General features: G+C 36.0%; 2 protein-coding genes across 5 annotated transcripts; both read left to right on the top strand.

The window, feature by feature from the left end:
• The first annotated feature begins 520 nt into the window (after positions 1-520).
• Positions 521-6,508, top strand: LOC113727903 (MLO-like protein 6). Its single transcript, XM_027252305.2, has 15 exons — positions 521-879; positions 992-1,049; positions 1,157-1,395; positions 2,045-2,161; positions 2,269-2,329; positions 2,593-2,681; positions 3,568-3,642; positions 3,784-3,878; positions 4,048-4,097; positions 4,308-4,348; positions 4,625-4,798; positions 4,923-4,958; positions 5,082-5,149; positions 5,236-5,296; positions 5,695-6,508. Exons 1-15 carry the CDS (start codon positions 757-759, stop codon positions 6,175-6,177), a joined length of 1,770 nt encoding a protein of 589 aa, XP_027108106.1. The 5' UTR covers positions 521-756; the 3' UTR covers positions 6,178-6,508.
• A 4,872-nt stretch (positions 6,509-11,380) lies between these two features.
• LOC113708188 (uncharacterized) lies at positions 11,381-14,062 on the top strand. Of its 4 annotated transcripts, none has more exons than XM_072077210.1 (2): positions 11,381-11,830; positions 12,049-14,062. In XM_072077210.1, exon 2 carries the CDS (start codon positions 13,450-13,452, stop codon positions 13,768-13,770), a length of 321 nt encoding a protein of 106 aa, XP_071933311.1. In that variant the 5' UTR covers positions 11,381-11,830; positions 12,049-13,449; the 3' UTR covers positions 13,771-14,062. The 4 variants fall into 4 exon arrangements, with proteins under 4 accessions (XP_071933311.1, XP_071933304.1, XP_071933309.1 ...); XM_072077203.1 differs by having other exon boundaries at positions 11,988-14,062; XM_072077208.1 differs by having other exon boundaries at positions 11,935-14,062.
• The last annotated feature ends 4,171 nt before the right edge of the window (positions 14,063-18,233 follow it).

Raw genomic sequence — 18,233 nt, 5'->3', positions numbered from 1 at the left:
ATTAACATTTTTAAGAGTTTTACGTTAACAAGGAGCCTCAAATTCTAATTTTCCCTCTTTTTTTTTATTCAGTGATCTAGTCAAAGAAATATGTGTAGTTTATTAGTTGTGCCTTTTTTATAGTTTCACCCCCAAAAAATAAAATAAAATAAAATAAAATAAAAGCTCACTAGTAGCTTGATATGTTGATTAAGTCAAGAATCTCTTTCTTGTGTTTCTCCCACCTTCTTGCTACGGTCCACCAAAATATGGCGACTTCATTTCTTTTTTTACTTTTCTCCGATTCTTTTTATCTTATTCCGTTTTGTTTTGGCTTTCTTTGAAGTTTAAAGTTTAAACCTATCCCAGTCCCCGGTCATCAGTCTTCTTTTAAAGCTACGCGTCTATAAGTCAAAGTCATCATGTACTGCTCTCTTCTACGTTTCCCTCCTCAGCTTAATTGGAAATAGTGGACCATAACCCCGCCTACATATATATATATGCATATGAGTCTCCACCATATGATTCCTACCAAGTTGTGATTCCCACATATTTACTCTCTCTCTCTCCCTCTCTTGCCCAGCATCAGCATCAGCATCAGCACCCCTTTTAGCCGTCTAAGGAGTTATCAACATCCAATATTGATACTCAGCTCCCCAGAATTCACTCATCTTTCTTTTACTTTCATCAGTAGATTCAGTACTAGAGCAAATCTTTGAAAAGGGTTGTTAAATTTACTAAAGTTTGATAGAATTGTAAGACGAAAGACGATAAAATATGGCTGGAGGAGGTGGAGGAAGATCCTTGGAGCAAACGCCGACGTGGGCTGTCGCCGTCGTGTGTTTTGTTTTGGTTGCGATTTCAATTTTGATTGAGCATATTCTCCATCTAATTGGCAAGGTAAGCCATAAAAATCAGTCGGAAAAAAAATGGTAATAAATACTTAATTCTGTTGCAGCTTTCCGAGGCTAAATTTTCCTCGTAACTTCTTGGGGACCAATATGTTTTACAGTGGTTAAAGTCAAAGCATAAAAGATCCCTTTATGAAGCTCTGGAAAAGATCAAATCAGGTAAGAAAAATCGCAAGGGTTTTACCTCGTTTATTGTTCATATACTAAGGGTTCTTTTATCTAACTTTGTTTATCATGTTTTTTTTTTTTAAATGTTTACTCCTCAGAGCTTATGTTGTTGGGATTCATTTCCTTGCTCCTTACGGTAGGACAAGGTCCAATAACCAAAATATGTATATCCAAAGAAGTTGGAGCTACATGGCATCCGTGCAATAAGAAGCAAGAAGCAAATTTGGACCAGCATTCTGGAGTAAGTCATGGAGAAGACGGACGGAGACGACTTCTATCAGATGACGGGGCTCGGCGTATTCTGGCTTCTGGAGGGGCCGATAAATGTGAAGCCAAGGTACACGACTAGGTCTACTAGGCTTCTTCTTCCCACTTCGATTTCTCCGACAAGTTTCGAATTGTGATGGTACCATCTGATGATAGGTACCTGGAAAAATGGGAAATATAACGTGTAGAAGAAGTATAATTAAGGGATTAAACTTTATCCCCTTCTGCTAATTTACACATAACCCTCCTATAATTTTAATAGCTATATATAACCCCTCTCGTAATTTGGATTGAAGTGTCAAAGTGATGGAAATACCTATGAAAATGTCGAAATTAACTTTGTTTAAAAATTAAAATAGCTGAAGTGATCAAAATGTATAAATATAATATGCATGACACTCTAATCTCGTATGATTTTATATTTTATCATATAACCTCCTTATAATTTAGTGTTTTATCATATAATCCCCATATTATTTTCAATATATATATATATATATATATATATATACATAACCTCCATAGTATTAATAAATAATTTTCAACTTTATATAGAGGTATTTTTGATAGTTTAGTTGACTTCATTATGGATTGCAAATTTCATCACTTTAATCTAAACCATGAGAAGGTTATGTATAGCTTTTAAAACCATATTGAAATTGTGCATGGAATGAGGAAAATGGCTGACTGGCGTATTGGACAATATGGTTATTTTGCAGGGGAAAGTATCGTTTGTGTCAACAGATGGTATACATCAGCTGCATATTTTCATCTTCGTCTTGGCCGTTTTTCACGTCCTGTACTGTATCTTGACCTATGCCTTGGGGAGAGCCAAGGTAGCCTATCTTGTTTTTCGTCAACCTTTTCTTTTCTTTTCTTTCCATATAATCATAATCATGGTTTCTTGATGGTTAAATACTTCTGTGATGGTATCATATATCAGATGAGCAGCTGGAAGGCATGGGAGAAGGAAACAAAGACTGCTGAATACCAGTTCTCACACGGTATGACTACTATGTTGTACTAACTCTTTTATCTTCCTAGCACAAGCAATCAACCAAAATAATAATAACAGTAGTGTACCAACCAAAAATTCCAACATCTTAAATGCATGCAAGCATGTAACCCAATGCTAGCTATTCAGCAGTGAGACTCGTACCTGCATGAGCATAACACGCTTTGCCTTTGTCGTGGGATCGATAAATAATAGTACATTTGTCGTTCCATATCTCAATTGTAAAAAATGTTGTTTGTGCGCATGCTGCAGATCCTGAGAGATTCAGATTTGCCAGAGAAACCTCTTTTGGAAGAAGGCACTTGAGCTTCTGGAGCAGGACCCCCTTTCTCCTTTGGATTGTAAGTCTCAGACTGATTACTTCCTAGATTGGCTGCAAAATCTCACGATTAAGATTTTGTCTGTGGCAATGCACGTGCACTTTCATACATACGTACATACATATATATATGGCCATGCATAGAAGGATGATAATTAACAGACGACGAATGTTTTTAAAAGTTGCTCATTCTCCAGATTCCGGTGATTATTTTACATTTTTCTTCGTCAGAAAGTTTGAAATGTTTACGAGCCTATAAGAAACAAAAACACGCATAATTAAATGCCTAGAAGAACCTCAAGGGATAGGTTAATAGTTAATGCTTCAACAGAAAATTAGAAAATCAATTATCTCCTTCTTGTTTCTTTTCTGAAATCACGTACTGTTTCATCTCAAAAAGAGAGTTTAAAAACGAGAGTTTAAGGTTGTTAAGTTGGACCTAACTAACGAGGAAATTCTGAAAACGAGAATTTGGTAAAAGGATGTATTTTGTACTGTGGCCAGTGGTCAAATTAGTCAGCGTCAGAAGTTCCATTTCACAATAAGATCAGTAGCTATATTCCCTGAACCAATTGATCTTTTTGCAGTAAGTTGGTCCGATTCTTTTATCTAATTCCCTAAACCAATTGATTTTTTACGCCGATTTCAAATATGCATGCATATAAAAAGGCGACGGCGGCCATGGCAAGCCAGCATGTGATATATCGCGATGTATACAATATTTCCTCTTTCCTACTGTGTTTGACCTTTTCTTCCTTTTCCGTTTTTTTATTGGGCCAAATTAATTGACTACGACAACACCGATTCGTCCTGTCCCATTCCCGTCGTTAATGATATCAATCTCTACGGCATTTTCCTGGCTCGAAAAATTTTCACTCATTTGACCTTTGTTTTGGGTATGGTTTCAGGTCTGCTTCTTCAGGCAATTTGTCAGGTCGGTGCCCAAAGTTGATTACTTGACCCTAAGGCATGGATTTATCATGGTAACTTCACTTGTACCATTTTATTTCACTTCTTTTTTTTTTTTTCACTTGTAAAAAAAGTCTTCTTCCTTTTTTTTTTTTTTAATTCTAGTAAGAGGTTTAATGGTTAAGTATGACCCATATATTTATGTTAAATTTCAGGCACATTTGGCGCCTCAAAGCCACGCAAATTTTGACTTCCAAAAGTACATCAATAGATCACTGGAAGAGGATTTCAAAGTGGTTGTTGGTATCAGGTTGGTAATCCGGATTTTTTTTTTTTAATCTTTTATCTCCCTAATATATTTTGTTTTCAGAAGTTATTCAATTTTCTTGGATTCACAATAATGTCTATTGAGGATAGACCACAGAATTGGATGTGCATTTGCCTAACTTAGTCATTTTTGTCCTTTCAACTATTTTCAGCCCTCCGATCTGGTTGTTCGCGGTGATCTTCCTCCTCTTCAATACTCATGGTGAGTAAATGTATAGTATAAATTTGGCAAATTGCTAAATCATTCCTCAATCATCTCATCTCCTTGTTGGCACTTACAGCTATCAAATAACGATGAGGCTTCTGCCTCTATGCCAACAATAATCTTGATTATATCCGCATCTTCTATTTCCATCCATTTGACTAATTTCTTCTCTTTTTTTTTTTTTTTCATGTCCGATTAATTGGATAGGCTGGTATTCATATCTGTGGCTGCCATTTGTCCCACTGGTGGTAAGTAGTTTTCCTTAAATAATTGATGATCCTTTTCATATTGATATATATCATATTATAACTATCATGTATTTTAAGCCTCTTTCTGCATGCGCGCGCGCGCACGCATGTGTATTTTTTTTCAATGGATCGTTTTGAATTTAGAATCTCCTCCCTCTTACGTTACCGTATAGTAGAATCCAACCCGCGGCCAAGTTAAATGGTTAATAAGCGGGTGGGGCGAAATGTTGAATTAACGAGTAACAAAGTCGACCTCTATGGGATTTATAACTACAGATAATCTTGTTGGTTGGGACCAAGCTACAAGTGATTATAACCAAAATGGGCCTAAGGATTCAAGAAAGAGGTGAAGTTGTGAAAGGCGTACCAGTGGTTCAGCCTGGAGACGACCTCTTCTGGTTCAATCGTCCCCGACTCATTCTTTACCTCATCAACTTCGTCCTCTTCCAGGTATCTAATTTACTTATCTATTTTTGCCAAGAAGATAGAAACATATATGATGGATAAATCTGCCTTACTTTTACACTCACTCACACGTGAAAATCTTTTTGTTGTCTATCTTCTATGGATGCAGAATGCATTTCAACTGGCCTTCTTTGCCTGGACTTGGGTACGCAATGACTCGCCTTTTATCATAACCTATCCATATAATGTATAAATAAATTTGAAGAAAAAAAAAAAAAAGAACCTGCACTTACAAAGTCTGATCATTCAATCAATCATGTTTCTGCAGTACGAATTTGGGTTGAGATCTTGTTTCCACGAGCACTTGGAGGATATTATAATCAGAATATCGATGGGGTATTGTCCACCATCCCATGATCTTTGACACAGTATTTTTATTATGTTAACTATGGCTGACCTATTGGATGACGTGCTTTCAACAGGGTTCTCATACAGATTCTTTGCAGCTATGTCACCCTTCCTCTGTATGCCCTTGTAACGCAGGTAAGCAAGCTGTTTTCAAAGAGTTTGTCCGAAATCTACTTCTTTTCAAACTCATCTCACAAATATTTAATAAAAATTGAAGATTCCCCCTTAATTTATAGCATTGAATCCGATAATATTGAATAGTAAATTGCGAGCACTCGCACTCGCACTCGCTATCAGAGAATACGGATTTCTTTTCCTTTTAAAGTACCAAATTTTGCACTATTGGTGCTCATTCTCTGACTTTTAGTATAGTGCACAGTGCCCACAAATATCTTTCCTTGCTTAAAGAATTTGCCAGAATTGAATGTTGATTAAGACCATAACCATCAAAGCATTTAATACAATACGTTCAACCTTTTTTTTTTCTTCATGAGATTGAAAGTTCAAGTTGGTTTTTTGTGTGGTGTGGACAGATGGGTTCCACAATGAAACCAACAATATTCAACGAAAGAGTGGCCACGGCCTTGAAAAACTGGCATCACACAGCAAAGAAACACATCAAAGAAAGCAAGCATTCAGGGCTTGCATCCCCAATCTCAAGCAGAGCAGCCACACCATCCCACCACCTATCCCCTGTCCATCTCCTCCGCCGCTACAAGAGCGAACTCGACAGCCTCCAAACATCTCCAAGAAAATCAAACTTCGACGTTGAACAATGGGATACCGAGTCACCTTCTCCCAGCCAATTCCACCAGGGAAGTATTGATCATGTTTCTTCTTCCCAACACCAGCACAATATTGAACTCGGATTCTTGGACCACGACGGTACTGATGTTCAAGGGCCTAGCTTGTCATCACAAGTGGCTCCTCTGCCTGAACACGAAATCAATACTCGTCATTCAAATAGTGGAAAATCAAGTGAATTTTCATTTATCCAAAGGAATGCTAGTAAATAGATTGATTGATACACGAGGGCAGTGAGGTCCGGAGGCTTCTTTTCATTTGTATATAAATTGGAGGAAGCCCGGGTTCTTGGCAAATTGCAAGTCGCTGTCGAGTATAAACGCTAGCAATAGCAAAAGATCGGCGAAACGGACATAACGATTGACGCCACGCCGGCCCATAACATACGTCCATCAGCAATTGAGAGGATTTTGAGATTTGTTTTTACTATCATTTGTTTATCTGCTTTGTAAAGCAAAAATTTTCGTTGCAGATTTAAGGCAACTTGCTTTGTATACATAATAATAATAATACAATGAGAAACTGAAACAATCCCGAATCCAACTTTCGGTCTGAAAAATCAAAGTCTTATTATTGGCAGTGCGAAATGCAAGTTCTTGGAGTAGACTATTGTTAACGCACGCAGTATCTCTAGAAAGAACGTTGAACTTAATTTTGATTGGAAGCATTACGCTGAATTTTCAGTATTTGCCAGCTTTTGATTTCTCCAAGTCGTCGCGATATAATGATTATATGCACAATCGGTCTGATTGAGATGTCACAATTTGTAGGGAAAAATCCACTTTTTGTCCCTAAACTTTGATTTAGGGACACATTTCGTCCCCAAATTTTTAGACGCGCCACATTTAGTACATGAATTAATTATTTTTGCCACATTTAGTCCAAAAACGGTAAATTACTTAATTTGAAAGGAGAAAATCGCTTGTTTGGCACGTGGCCATTAAGTAAAAACAATTTCTCAACCAAAATCAACGGTCACATCAACCTTCTCTGTCCCAATTAAATATTTTACCGTTTTTGGACTAAATGTGACCCAAAATAATTAATTCATATACTAAATGTGGTACGTCTAAAAGTTTGGGGATAAAATATGTCCCTAACTCAAGGTTTAAGGACGAAAAATGGATTTTTCCCCATTTGTAATATGGGAAGCACTAGGATCATTTGTACATAGACGACTGATTGATGTATGACAATTTCAGTCTCTGCTCTCAACTTCTAAGCAATGGATGAATGATGCTGACCTTACTCAACCTTACTTTAGTTTCACAATTAACCTATTAGATCAGTTAATGATACTCAATACATTACTTTTGACTTGTCCAAATATGAAGAATTTCACAAAAGTAACTCCTTTCTATGCTAACCATATTAGAAGTGCCCACTCTGATATGAAAAGATCTGGGGACTAAGGGTCCGTTTGATTCAATGTAAAATATATTCAGCGAAAAATGTCTTCCATAATAAATTTTATCCGGGAAAATAATTACTTTCTCCATATTTTTTTCCGTGTTTGGGTAATTTGTCAAAATAGTCTCAAGACTAAACTTATTCTTGTGGATGCAATTAAGATACCTTCTAGATCACTAGTCAACACCAAAACTAAGGTTGTGTTTGGATTGTATTTTCCGTCATTTTTCATGGAAAAATTACTGTAGCGATTTGATATATGTGAGGGAAAAAGATGATAGGAAAATGTGATCACGAAAAATGATAATATTTTCCGACGGAAACCAGCAATCCAAGCATGGCCTAAGTATCTTACCTAAAAACCACCGTCCCACCACGATTACCAAGACCTCAATAGTTATGCTTTACATTCAAAGTTCATTGAATAAACGTACCTCAAATTTACAGTATATTAGCACAAAATTAACAACTTCATTTCATTTTCATACATCAAAACTTCCTCTAGCATCCTTTACGACCTCCCTACAGCATGTTTCAATTTCAAATCTAGATCTCCCCATATGTGTGTATTGCCTATGTATTTGAGAGAAAGAAAGACAGAGACAAAGAAAAATAGAAAGAAAATACAGCAAAGAAGGAAGAACGGGAGCAGAGGAGGAGGAGGAGATGGAAATGATAAATCTTTAGTGGGTTTATTGCGTTGGTGGTGGGTTTTGTTCTAAATTTAAAGGCTAGTGAGTAGTGAGGGAGCTTGAATGGATAGTCTTATGACTTACGAGTCGGATATAGAAAATAACTTCAGTTCATTTATATGGGAAGTGATCATTTTACACTGTTTGGTCTGATGTAAAAAATTTTCGGTAGGAAAAAATTTTCCCAAGCAATAACCCAACCAAACAATAGAAAATTTCCAAACAAACGGTCCCTAATTGACCGACTATTTTCATCCTTTGATTAATCAAGGAAAGGGCAAAGAAGGGTTGGATTTGATGATAAGGCGGGAGCGATTGTAAATAGAGGTCCAGGGTTTAAAACCTCTCACTTACCAATAAAATAAATAAATAAATAAAACTAAGAGCCATCTTTCAATAACATTAGGTCTCTTGCGTCGTATTTAGTATACCAAGCATTATTTAACAAGAAAGAGTCAAGGAACAGGAGGATGAGTAAGATACCATTCAATAGAAATTAATCGCTGAAGAAACTAATGTCAAGTAGTAGTAATGAAAGATTCACAATAGACATTTTTTCGTCGCGTCTACGGTTAATTACTTGATATTATCTTTGATTGAAGTGAAGTGCGAAGATCAACGATTGTCGAGTTGAGTGATGTAGCAAGGAGCTTGATGCTTTTTAAGTCTATGTCTTGAATTCGAATCTTATTCGTTAGGTGAGCCTGCTGCCACTCCTTGAAAAGATGTCGAGCCTATCAGTATTCCATTCTCGATGAAAAGTCGTTCATCTTCTGTATATACATCCGCTGCATACGAACATGTCAAAGTCATTAACGGCTTCAATCTGTATAGACTTTGAGAATCAAGGCATTATTAGTGTTTAGTGCTGTTGTAGTAAAAAGTACTGAAATTTGTCTAAATTGGCGTCCTCGCAGATGCTGTCAGCAAGCAAAGCCCAAAGATCAAACCTTTTGTTCTTTCCTGATGTTTTCCACCGGGATGGGAACGTCATTGCTGATTCCCTGTCATCGCTAACAGAATGGGGGCGGATGTTTTTTCTCTTCCAATCTAGCTTTTCAAAATTGGCTGGTGGTTCCAACTTCCAGAAGGTGTTGAGGGGGGGAAAGTCAAGAAATTTTCTTCTTTTGATTAGTACAGTCGAAATTCTGGTTTCAAAACGTTTTGTACCATCTATGTGTCCCCACACTTTACTTGGTCCACTTCAAGATTTCTTCAAATTTTCTCCTTCCAGGTGCAATTGGTATTGGAAAAAATGACAGGAATGACGAGACAAAGTTAGGCATATTGTAATTTGGATTATATTTTGTATGAAAATAAATTACTATTAACTAAAAATCGTACTAGTTTAAAAGCAAAACAATCAAGGTACGTCTTTAAACTAATCTTTACCACTTTAGTTGTAATCTTTTTTCTTTAGTGCTTTACCCAAACAGCCATATAAAAAAAAGATTAACTTATCATAAAAAAAAGTAATTTTCATACCAATAAATTTACCAATATTTGTGGAAATTAAATATTTGTTGATTTAAAAAATAAATTGTTGGATCTTTTGTACTTAATTAAATATGAATATGTAGCTAGATTTATGGTCATTATAAATGTTTTAATTATATAAAAGAATATCTATTGATTTTTTGACCTGCGTTACAATATTTGATAAATACTATTATATTATTAATAAAGGAAAACGTTAATTGCACTCTCCTTTTTGTTTATTGGACTCCTGCTATCATTTTTATTATATAATTTTATTTATTAGACTATATGATTAAACAAATAGTAAGAGTGAGATTAACATTACCCTATAGATAAAAGTACGTAAAGAAGATTTTAAAAATTAGTATGACAGTTAAGCATTTAAAATACCAATTCTTAAAAATTATTATGAATAAACATGTTGGATCATTATTATTTTTTATTTAAATTATTTATGCTTCTAAAAATAAACCACACTAAAGCACGAGCAAAATACTTGGAAAACGTGAATACAATTTAGGATCCGTTTGGTTCATGAGACGACATAAGATTGGATTAGTCATCCCGTGTCATCCTATGTTTGGTTACATTTTATACATAGGATGACACATCCTACCTAACCGAATTAATCCCCTATTCATGGAAAAAAATATAATCTCATGGGGGAGATAGTATTAGTCATTCCGGGATGACTAACAGATAAGATAATAAAATTTTAAACTAATTTATCCTTACAAGAATACAAATTTATATTCTTATAATTGTATAACCCTACTCCCACATGATAATATAATAAATGGATAAATTTGCCCCTACTAATTCATTTTAAAAATTTTTGACTAATTTGTCCTTACTACCAATATAGCAATATTTAGACTAATTTGCCCTTATGAATGATTCAAATTTATATTAACTATTATATAACCATACTCTCATGTAATAATATGATAATAAATGGACTAATTAGCCCCTACTAATTATATTAAAAATTTTTGACTAATTTGCCCCCATTCATTATTTTAAAAAATTTGACTTACCCCTATTAATTAATTTAAAAATTGTGACTAATATGCCATACTAATATCATAATAGAAGGACTGTATTGCCCTTGGACTAAATTCAACTCATTTAAAGCTCTTAAATGTGTTAGGTTTTAATTGATTTAACCTTAATTTAGCCAAAACTCAACCCATTATTTAATTGGATTTCAAATTTTTTATCAAAAACTTAGTCAAAATGTATTTTTAAGGGCTCGAATGGGCTAAGTTTGAGTGAATACAAATTTTTATAGATCAAAACTCTTGATTTAATTTATAATTCTAAAGTTTCAAACTACTTTATTTCAATAAAATTTATAATATTAGAATTTTTATTAAATTATTTTAGTAATATTTTATAAAATATTAAATTATTTTATTAAAAAGAATCTATAAATTAAAGGGTGCTTTGGTCGTTAAAATAGTAAATCCAACCTCATCCAATCTCCAACCAAACACAAGAGAGGATTATTTACCAACATATTCTATCCAAACCAAAATCAATCAAATATTAAATAACTTGAATTATTTATCCGGGGATGACTCAACCTAGGATTAATAAAACGAGGAGGATGAGTCATCCTATTTCATCCGGTCCGTGAACCAAACGGACCCTTAGAGTGTAGCCCGTCGAGTCTCGGTCAGCTGTACTGGGCCTGATCTGAAGAAATCAGCCGAAACCCATTTGTTTTCAGCAACTAAGAAAGAAGGTAAGCCTGCTAGAGCGCGAAGGAGCCCGCTAAAGTTTGGACTCTATTTACAGGTTAAAAAGCAAAATTTCTCGGACGTAAAACGCCAAGCAGATTTAGCACCTGGCAGGGACCTGATAACAAAACGACAAGCGTTACGTCGCATCCATTGCCACCCATCGTCATCTCTCCTGTTTATTGTAGCTTTATTTATTGCAGCCCCTAGTTTTCTTCCTTCCTGTGTATATAAAAGGAAGAACAAATGTTTTATTAAGCAGATTCTAGACAGGAATAAGGGGAAGAAAGAAAGATGGAGAGATGGAAGGTATGCAGAAGATGCTGGCAAAGTTAGGGAGGCAGTGCTATGCTTGGTTCTGTTTGGGGGTGATTCTTGTTTCGGTAGTCATAGCCCATTTTGGCTGAGACCAAGAGGCGGCTTCGAGCTTTGCATGGTTTCGATCAAATTCAGGGCCAATAATAGTTGCTGAAGTGAAGCCTGCAACTATTGATTAGAAGAGGCAGAGTAGGCAGCAAATTTGCTGAATAGCAAATTCTTGAGTAAGTCCTGTTGTGTACTCCTTGAATTCAATAAAGAGTGCTCTTTAACTTTCTCGTTTCGACCTCATGACAAGTATTTTTTTTTTCCCCTTCTTTTTTAAAAGAAAAATTTTTTCGTGCCCTGTTGTTTTTGTTGAATGATGGATTATTCTCTCAGCTTTCTTCACTTACCCTGTTGGCTTCCTATCCAATTCAAAATCTTTTTCCACCATGGGAAGAGCTTTGGACCTTAGCCGGTGGTGGCCACCAAGGGCTCCATGAGGACCCTGACGGACGGACTGACTTGCAGATGATCTTGTTAAGCTTGCAAGGATGAACAGGGGCGACAATTTGGGCCGAAATGTACAAAGGCTACAACTAATTAGTACTGCTAATTATGCATAAGAAAAATGATGATACTGTAAAGTGGTCTATCATGTGTCTGTCATGCATGACGAAATAGGGGAGAACAAATAGAAGTTTGAATACTAACATCTTGTATTGTATGGATGTGATAAGTGACGTGCAAGATGTTTCATGTTTTGTCACCAATTATGCAAGCAGAAGAGAAGGGAACGAGATTTGTCCATCATATGCACAACGAACTTAACAGAATTAGTAAAAATAGTTTGGCCAACGATAACTCTCGCTCCTCATATCTACTGAAAGAGATTTTAAATGTTGTTGGATAAATATTATATATACTGACAGTATGCATTATTATCGTCATTGGATTCACGACGTATGTAGAAAAGTTAAATTTCATACAATTATCATTCGTTCAAAACTTATAACAATGTGAATAAGGTTAATTTTTATTTATTTATTTATTTACTTTTTTAGAAGAAGCGTTGAATTTAAACAGTACTCAATTAAATTGTAAATTTTATTATTGAGCAGGGCGTTCTAAAATTCCATTCCATAACTTAATATTTCTTCCGTTCCACTTTGATAGTCCTGTTTTCCTTTTTCGTCTGTCCCAAATTGTAATCCACTTTCCAATTGAAGAATGTAGTTGTGTTTTAATTTTTCTAAAATACCCTTATTTAATGTAAGTTGTTGTTACTATAAATCTACCCCATTTAATAAGAGTTGATTCTTTTTTTACCATCAATTCAAGTTTCCATAAAATTGCACTTTATTTAATGTGAAGGTATTTTAAAAAAATAGCAATCTAAATTTATTTTTCCAATAAAATTAACTATTTTTTCTTAAATTGTGTGAAAAAAGAAACAGGACTATCAAAGTGGGACGGAGGGAGTACAAGGTTAATCTGAATTTCATATCAGACTAAACTATAAAATAATAAAATAAAATGCCCTGTGGATGATTTCAGCATTATAAAATAAAATTAAAAAATTATAAAAAAAAAAAAGTGGCCCCATGGATTGGACTCATGCATATCCCATATGGCCATATCCCAAAGCCCAAGGTCAAGCCCTCCCCCATTAAACAAAACCAACATTCATTTATCCGCCACTGCATTAATTCCCCAGATTAATAATTACGCTCATCATCTCAATTTCCATACTAAATTTGCTCCTCCTTCCTCACTCCTCACTCACTAACCTGCCACTTTCTCAGCTCTATCTCTCTCTTTCGAGAACAATCCGAAATTCTCGAACTGATCAAACAAAAAAATGGCACGAGGCACCTCACAGTCTCAAGCCGCCTCCGGCCCCACCTCGCGTCCTGGTATGGTGGCGCCCCGTGGCTCTGCTGCAGCCACAGCTGTCCAGCGCCGCCGCAGACTCGGCGGTGGATCCTCTAACGCTGGTGGCTCCGGCAACGTTGGCGCTGGCTCCAGTAGTAACATGCTGAGATTCTACACTGATGATGCCCCTGGGCTAAAGATCTCGCCCACGGTCGTCCTTGTCATGAGCGTTTGCTTCATCGGCTTCGTCACCGCTCTCCACGTCTTCGGCAAGCTCTACCGCTACCGATCGGCTCCCGGAGCCTGAAATTTAATGGATTCGGGTTTTAGTCTGGGATCCTGTTATTTCGGAGCCTTTTCAGCGATCCTTAGTTTAAAGACAATGTCTGGCGTAGCTCCTGTAAAGTTCCCATTTTAGTTCTTTCGAGTTTTAATTACTCCGTTCCTTTTTTTTTTTTTTTTTTTTCTAATTTGGAGACTGGATTGAAGAGGAATTTATGTGCTTTAATGAGTTATGGGATATGGTGACAAAATTTTTCTTCGATTTTTAGAAGAAAAATGTTATGTTTGAATGTGAATGGTATTAGTGTTGATATAAACTGCGAATGAAATTGAGGATGAATATGCCTAATGTTTAGATAATTGGAGGAGTTTAGGACATCGGTTTGCTATTGCCTGAAGATAATAGGCTTAATGTTATCAATTTCGTCTGTTCTAAATGCTGAGGAATTCTGAAAATGACTGATCATATCGCGATTGCGATGGCATTTTTTATTACCTGAAGATATTTCTAGTTATATTAGTTCTATGCTCGTGTTGTAGAGACCAAAGTTGGCTCAGAGTTAATATGTCAAGCTTCAACTCTGAGTGCTCCACTCTGTTCCAGTACAATTTATTTGAAAAGAACAAAAACTACAATTTTCCTTCTTCTTTTCTGTTTATTTTTACGTTGTTCCCATGCTTCTGGATCAGTTAGAACATTGGAGTAGGATCATACATTCAAACCAGTTAATTTGTAGAGTTTTCTATCACCACATTTCCTATACATTTTGATGGCTATATCTATTGAAACTGCATGGGTTAAGGTGACAAATGAGGACGATTTTGTTTCTAGGCTGGATTGTACTACTGTACCTCCCTAATCAATGCCCTTATGAGAATGTTACTGAGAATTGGTATTAGGTTATAGAAGTTGAAAACATTCTTAAACTTAATTGTCGAATTGGCAGAGTACAAGTGTGTTTTTGTCAAAATTTAGTACATTATGGGTCCATTTGTCAATTGTGTCCAAGAATTTGCGGGTTTTGGGTTATAGTGGTATTGGTGAAATGTGCTTATGGTTATAAGCAGCATCTCAGGACAACTGGTATGCAATCATGTTCCTACAAGTGTTTGGTTCAGTATTATTCCTGGGTACTGGGAACCTTTATTGGTCCTCAAGATTAAACCATCCGTAAAACATTAACATCTTCCTGCATTATGTTATTTATACTGTCTTGCTGCTTCCCAATACATGAAAATGGATCTTAGGCAATGGTACATGTACCCCACTTTTGACAATTGGGCAATTCACTTTTGTGTCTTGCATGTTAAAGTGTTGTTGTCCTAAAGTTAAATGCTTAGTCAAAGTTTCCTTCATGAGTTTCAATCGGCTAGTTTATGCTTGCTTTCGTCAAACTGTTTTTGCGTGATCTTTGCATAGATAACTGGGTGGGTTTAAGATGGCGTTTCACCAAAATGAGCGGCTCTATGTGCTTGTGGCAGTACATGCCCTGCCCCTTGAAGCTAGAAATGCCATATTTAATGATTGAAGGTGAGATAAATCACACAATTTCTTGCTCTAAGGGAACTTTTTGGCTTCATATCATCTGCTTCTCTGGGAGTCTGTGATTGCTTTTGATATTTGTTGAGGTTGGTTTCTAGTTGCTAGTTGCTTCAAAGCATGAGAAATAGTTGAGCTGACTAGTCAAGGTTTCGACTATAACCTTGCTCTGATGTTATGCCATACTTGCACTTGCGATCAGCTCCTGAATTTGGAGCTTTATGTGTGAGCCTTGGTTTGTGTGGTTTTGGGAAGTAAGTGCTTGCTAGACCAGCAATAGCATCTACCATTAAAAAGCAAACAATAATCACGCTACTTTATCATCCCTTCTCTTCTATCTTTGCTTCGCTTCGTCATTGGCGTAATTCAACCTTTTCCTGTCTAGGTCACTGCTTGCTGGTTCAGTTTTGGAAGCAGGCCTTTAGATTATGTGCTCTAAATCAGTTTGGGAGGCAGAGTTTAGATTTATGTGTTAAACTAATACATTTTGCATCAATTCGCATTCACACACTCACCAACTAATACTTATTACATGTTCTTTTGACATGGAATCAGTGCAACTGCAATCAAGTCTCAACTTTTTCTGCTAGTGAATAAGGATCTTAGGTTAGTTCTTTTGCCATCTTAGCTTTGCTGTTAAAAACATGTTTGCCAAGGAGATGAAGCAAATAATGGGCCCGCTTAGTTTCATGGGATAGTTGGGCCTGATTGCGATATTGGTTTCGTAAACTTTTAGAAGTCCAAAGTTGTTCTGCCCTTCGTCTTTAAGGGCAGGCCGACCTGATCAAGGCGGGTCCTGAATGACAAGTTTAAAATGTTATCCAACACTTGACAATTGGGATCTCAATTCATGCAAACGAGTTCCGGAAAAGGCAAACCTTTCTTCACTATGTGGCTATTCAGTGATGAATTCAAGATATAGGTTACCTGTTATTCTCAGATACCACCCAAAAGTTATTTAAAAAAAAAAAAAAAAAGGTTGGTCTCATGGCTCTCTCGATCAAAGCTTCTTCCGCCATCGAGGGAGAACTCGTGGTAGATAAACGATATACACTAGCTAGCCAAACGACAATTTCATGGAAGAATGGGTCATTTGGGTTCTTAGAGTCCAATTGACACCGCTTTTTGCTTCCAAAGAACAAACAATTACTTGGCTGCGATTGAATTGAGAAATTTGACGAAGGATTTGAAATGTTCTCAAATAGAGGTGGCAATTTGGATTGAAATCCATTTATCCATCCATATAATCCATAATTAAATGGATTTGAATTATCCATTTATAGTATTGGTTTTAAATGATTAATCAAAATAAAACCATTAAATTAAATGGATTTATATGGATTATCCACAAAAACCATATATATCCATTTACTTAAAAACCAAATAAATGAAACAGAAAGGAAATGAACTTCTGAAACGGCTCGCCAGCCAATAGGGCAGCGCTCTCGCCATTGCGGTCAGTTGATGTTGGGTGTTGGCCTCGGAGACTCAGAAAAACATGTCCGAGGACTTGGGGAGTCTTCGTAAGTTTGGACTAATCAGCTCACTACTACATTTCCATGGGCTGTCTTCTAAACTAGAAAAATGTGGAATAAGGGAACTAGTAAAATATTTAAATGGATTATAAATGGATAATTGGTTTTTATTTAATCCATTTAGATCCATCCATTTAGATCCATTTATTAAATGGATTTAAATGGATTGGATAAATTTTATCCACCATCCATTAAGTCAAAACCAATTATGAACCATTTATCCATTTTGCCACCTCTATTTTCAAATCTCTGTAGTTGTTTAGATTATTTAGAAAGTATTTGAATTTGTAAATCACCAATTATTTCAGTATTTAAAATGTATTGTTGATAATTGATGAATTATAAAGTCAGATGCTTTTTAAACAATTCAAATAACTAATGTGGTTTGGGTGGATTTCAAATTCTTTATTAAATTTATCAATTCAGACGAAGCCCAGAATATTTCTTTTTTTTTTTCACAAACAAATAGAAGCAGAATATGAAAAACAAGGGGAGGAGTGATGAGTTGGATTGTTGGGAAAGAGAGCAGTGTAACTTGTATCAAATGATTCGGGTTTAATTCCTCTCATTTATACTAAAAACGAAGGAGGAGAAAGTGCAGCACTGCATTGATGCCCGGACCTCCGGTTGGATTTGGGGCCACGTAGGGTTCCACTGTCAACCTTGGCAAATCCTACTACTAATGCTATTGAAGTCTATTTATATTGGTAATAATTTCTTAATTATTAATATCCGCAACAATAGCTTGCACATTTTGACAACAGAGGTGTACAAAATTAATTAGCACTCATAATCTTGAAAATAAAATAAATACTACATATGATGCTATATGCTATAGCTTTGCTTTCTTAATGAAAATAGCAGTATTAAATACTGGCGTCTCAAATACTATCGTCTACTACTAACGATATATTTGTATAATCTACTCTATTTTAATCTAGGGAGAGGGGGAGCCTAAGGAGGCTATGGTAGGGGGTTAGTGGATATACAGATCCAACTAGACTAAGAGAGTGTTATGATACAACCCTTAGATTTTTTGATCCTCCAACTAGACTAAGAGAGTGTTATGATACAACCCTTAGATTTTTTGATCCAACTAGACTAAGAGAGTGTTATGATACAACCTTTAGATTTTTTTCGTTGCATGTGAATTTTGAAGCTTTACCTACTGCTTAAGGAGGGACTTAAGCCCCTTCCTGACGGACGAGGGGCCTGGACGGTTGTCATAGATATGACAACCGTTCCAGGCAGTTCACGGCCAGGATGAAGCTTCAAAAATTTGTGCGGGTTAGATCACGTCTTGTAACTCGATTTTCACGTCGTGTGGGGCCTACAAAAATGTTGTTCTATTTTACTCGCTGTTGTTCAATTGTTACACCTTGTACAGATAATGTTACACCATGTATAAATGGT

Source organism: Coffea arabica, chromosome 1c, assembly GCF_036785885.1.
Source record: "Coffea arabica cultivar ET-39 chromosome 1c, Coffea Arabica ET-39 HiFi, whole genome shotgun sequence".
Classification (NCBI taxonomy): domain Eukaryota; kingdom Viridiplantae; phylum Streptophyta; class Magnoliopsida; order Gentianales; family Rubiaceae; genus Coffea; species Coffea arabica.
Note: the sequence above shows the minus strand (reverse complement) of the source record. Positions and strands in the feature narration are given on the sequence as shown.

Bases quoted from the DNA above. Each gene is read 5' to 3' on its own strand.
- LOC113727903 (XM_027252305.2), top strand. From the start codon at position 757: ATGGCTGGAGGAGGTGGAGGAAGATCCTTGGAGCAAACGCCGACGTGG. The intron at 2,330-2,592 runs GTATGACTACTA...CGCATGCTGCAG, and splicing joins TGAATACCAGTTCTCACACG to ATCCTGAGAGATTCAGATTT. The intron at 5,297-5,694 runs GTAAGCAAGCTG...TGGTGTGGACAG, and splicing joins TGTATGCCCTTGTAACGCAG to ATGGGTTCCACAATGAAACC.
- LOC113708188 (XM_072077210.1), top strand. From the start codon at position 13,450: ATGGCACGAGGCACCTCACAGTCTCAAGCCGCCTCCGGCCCCACCTCG.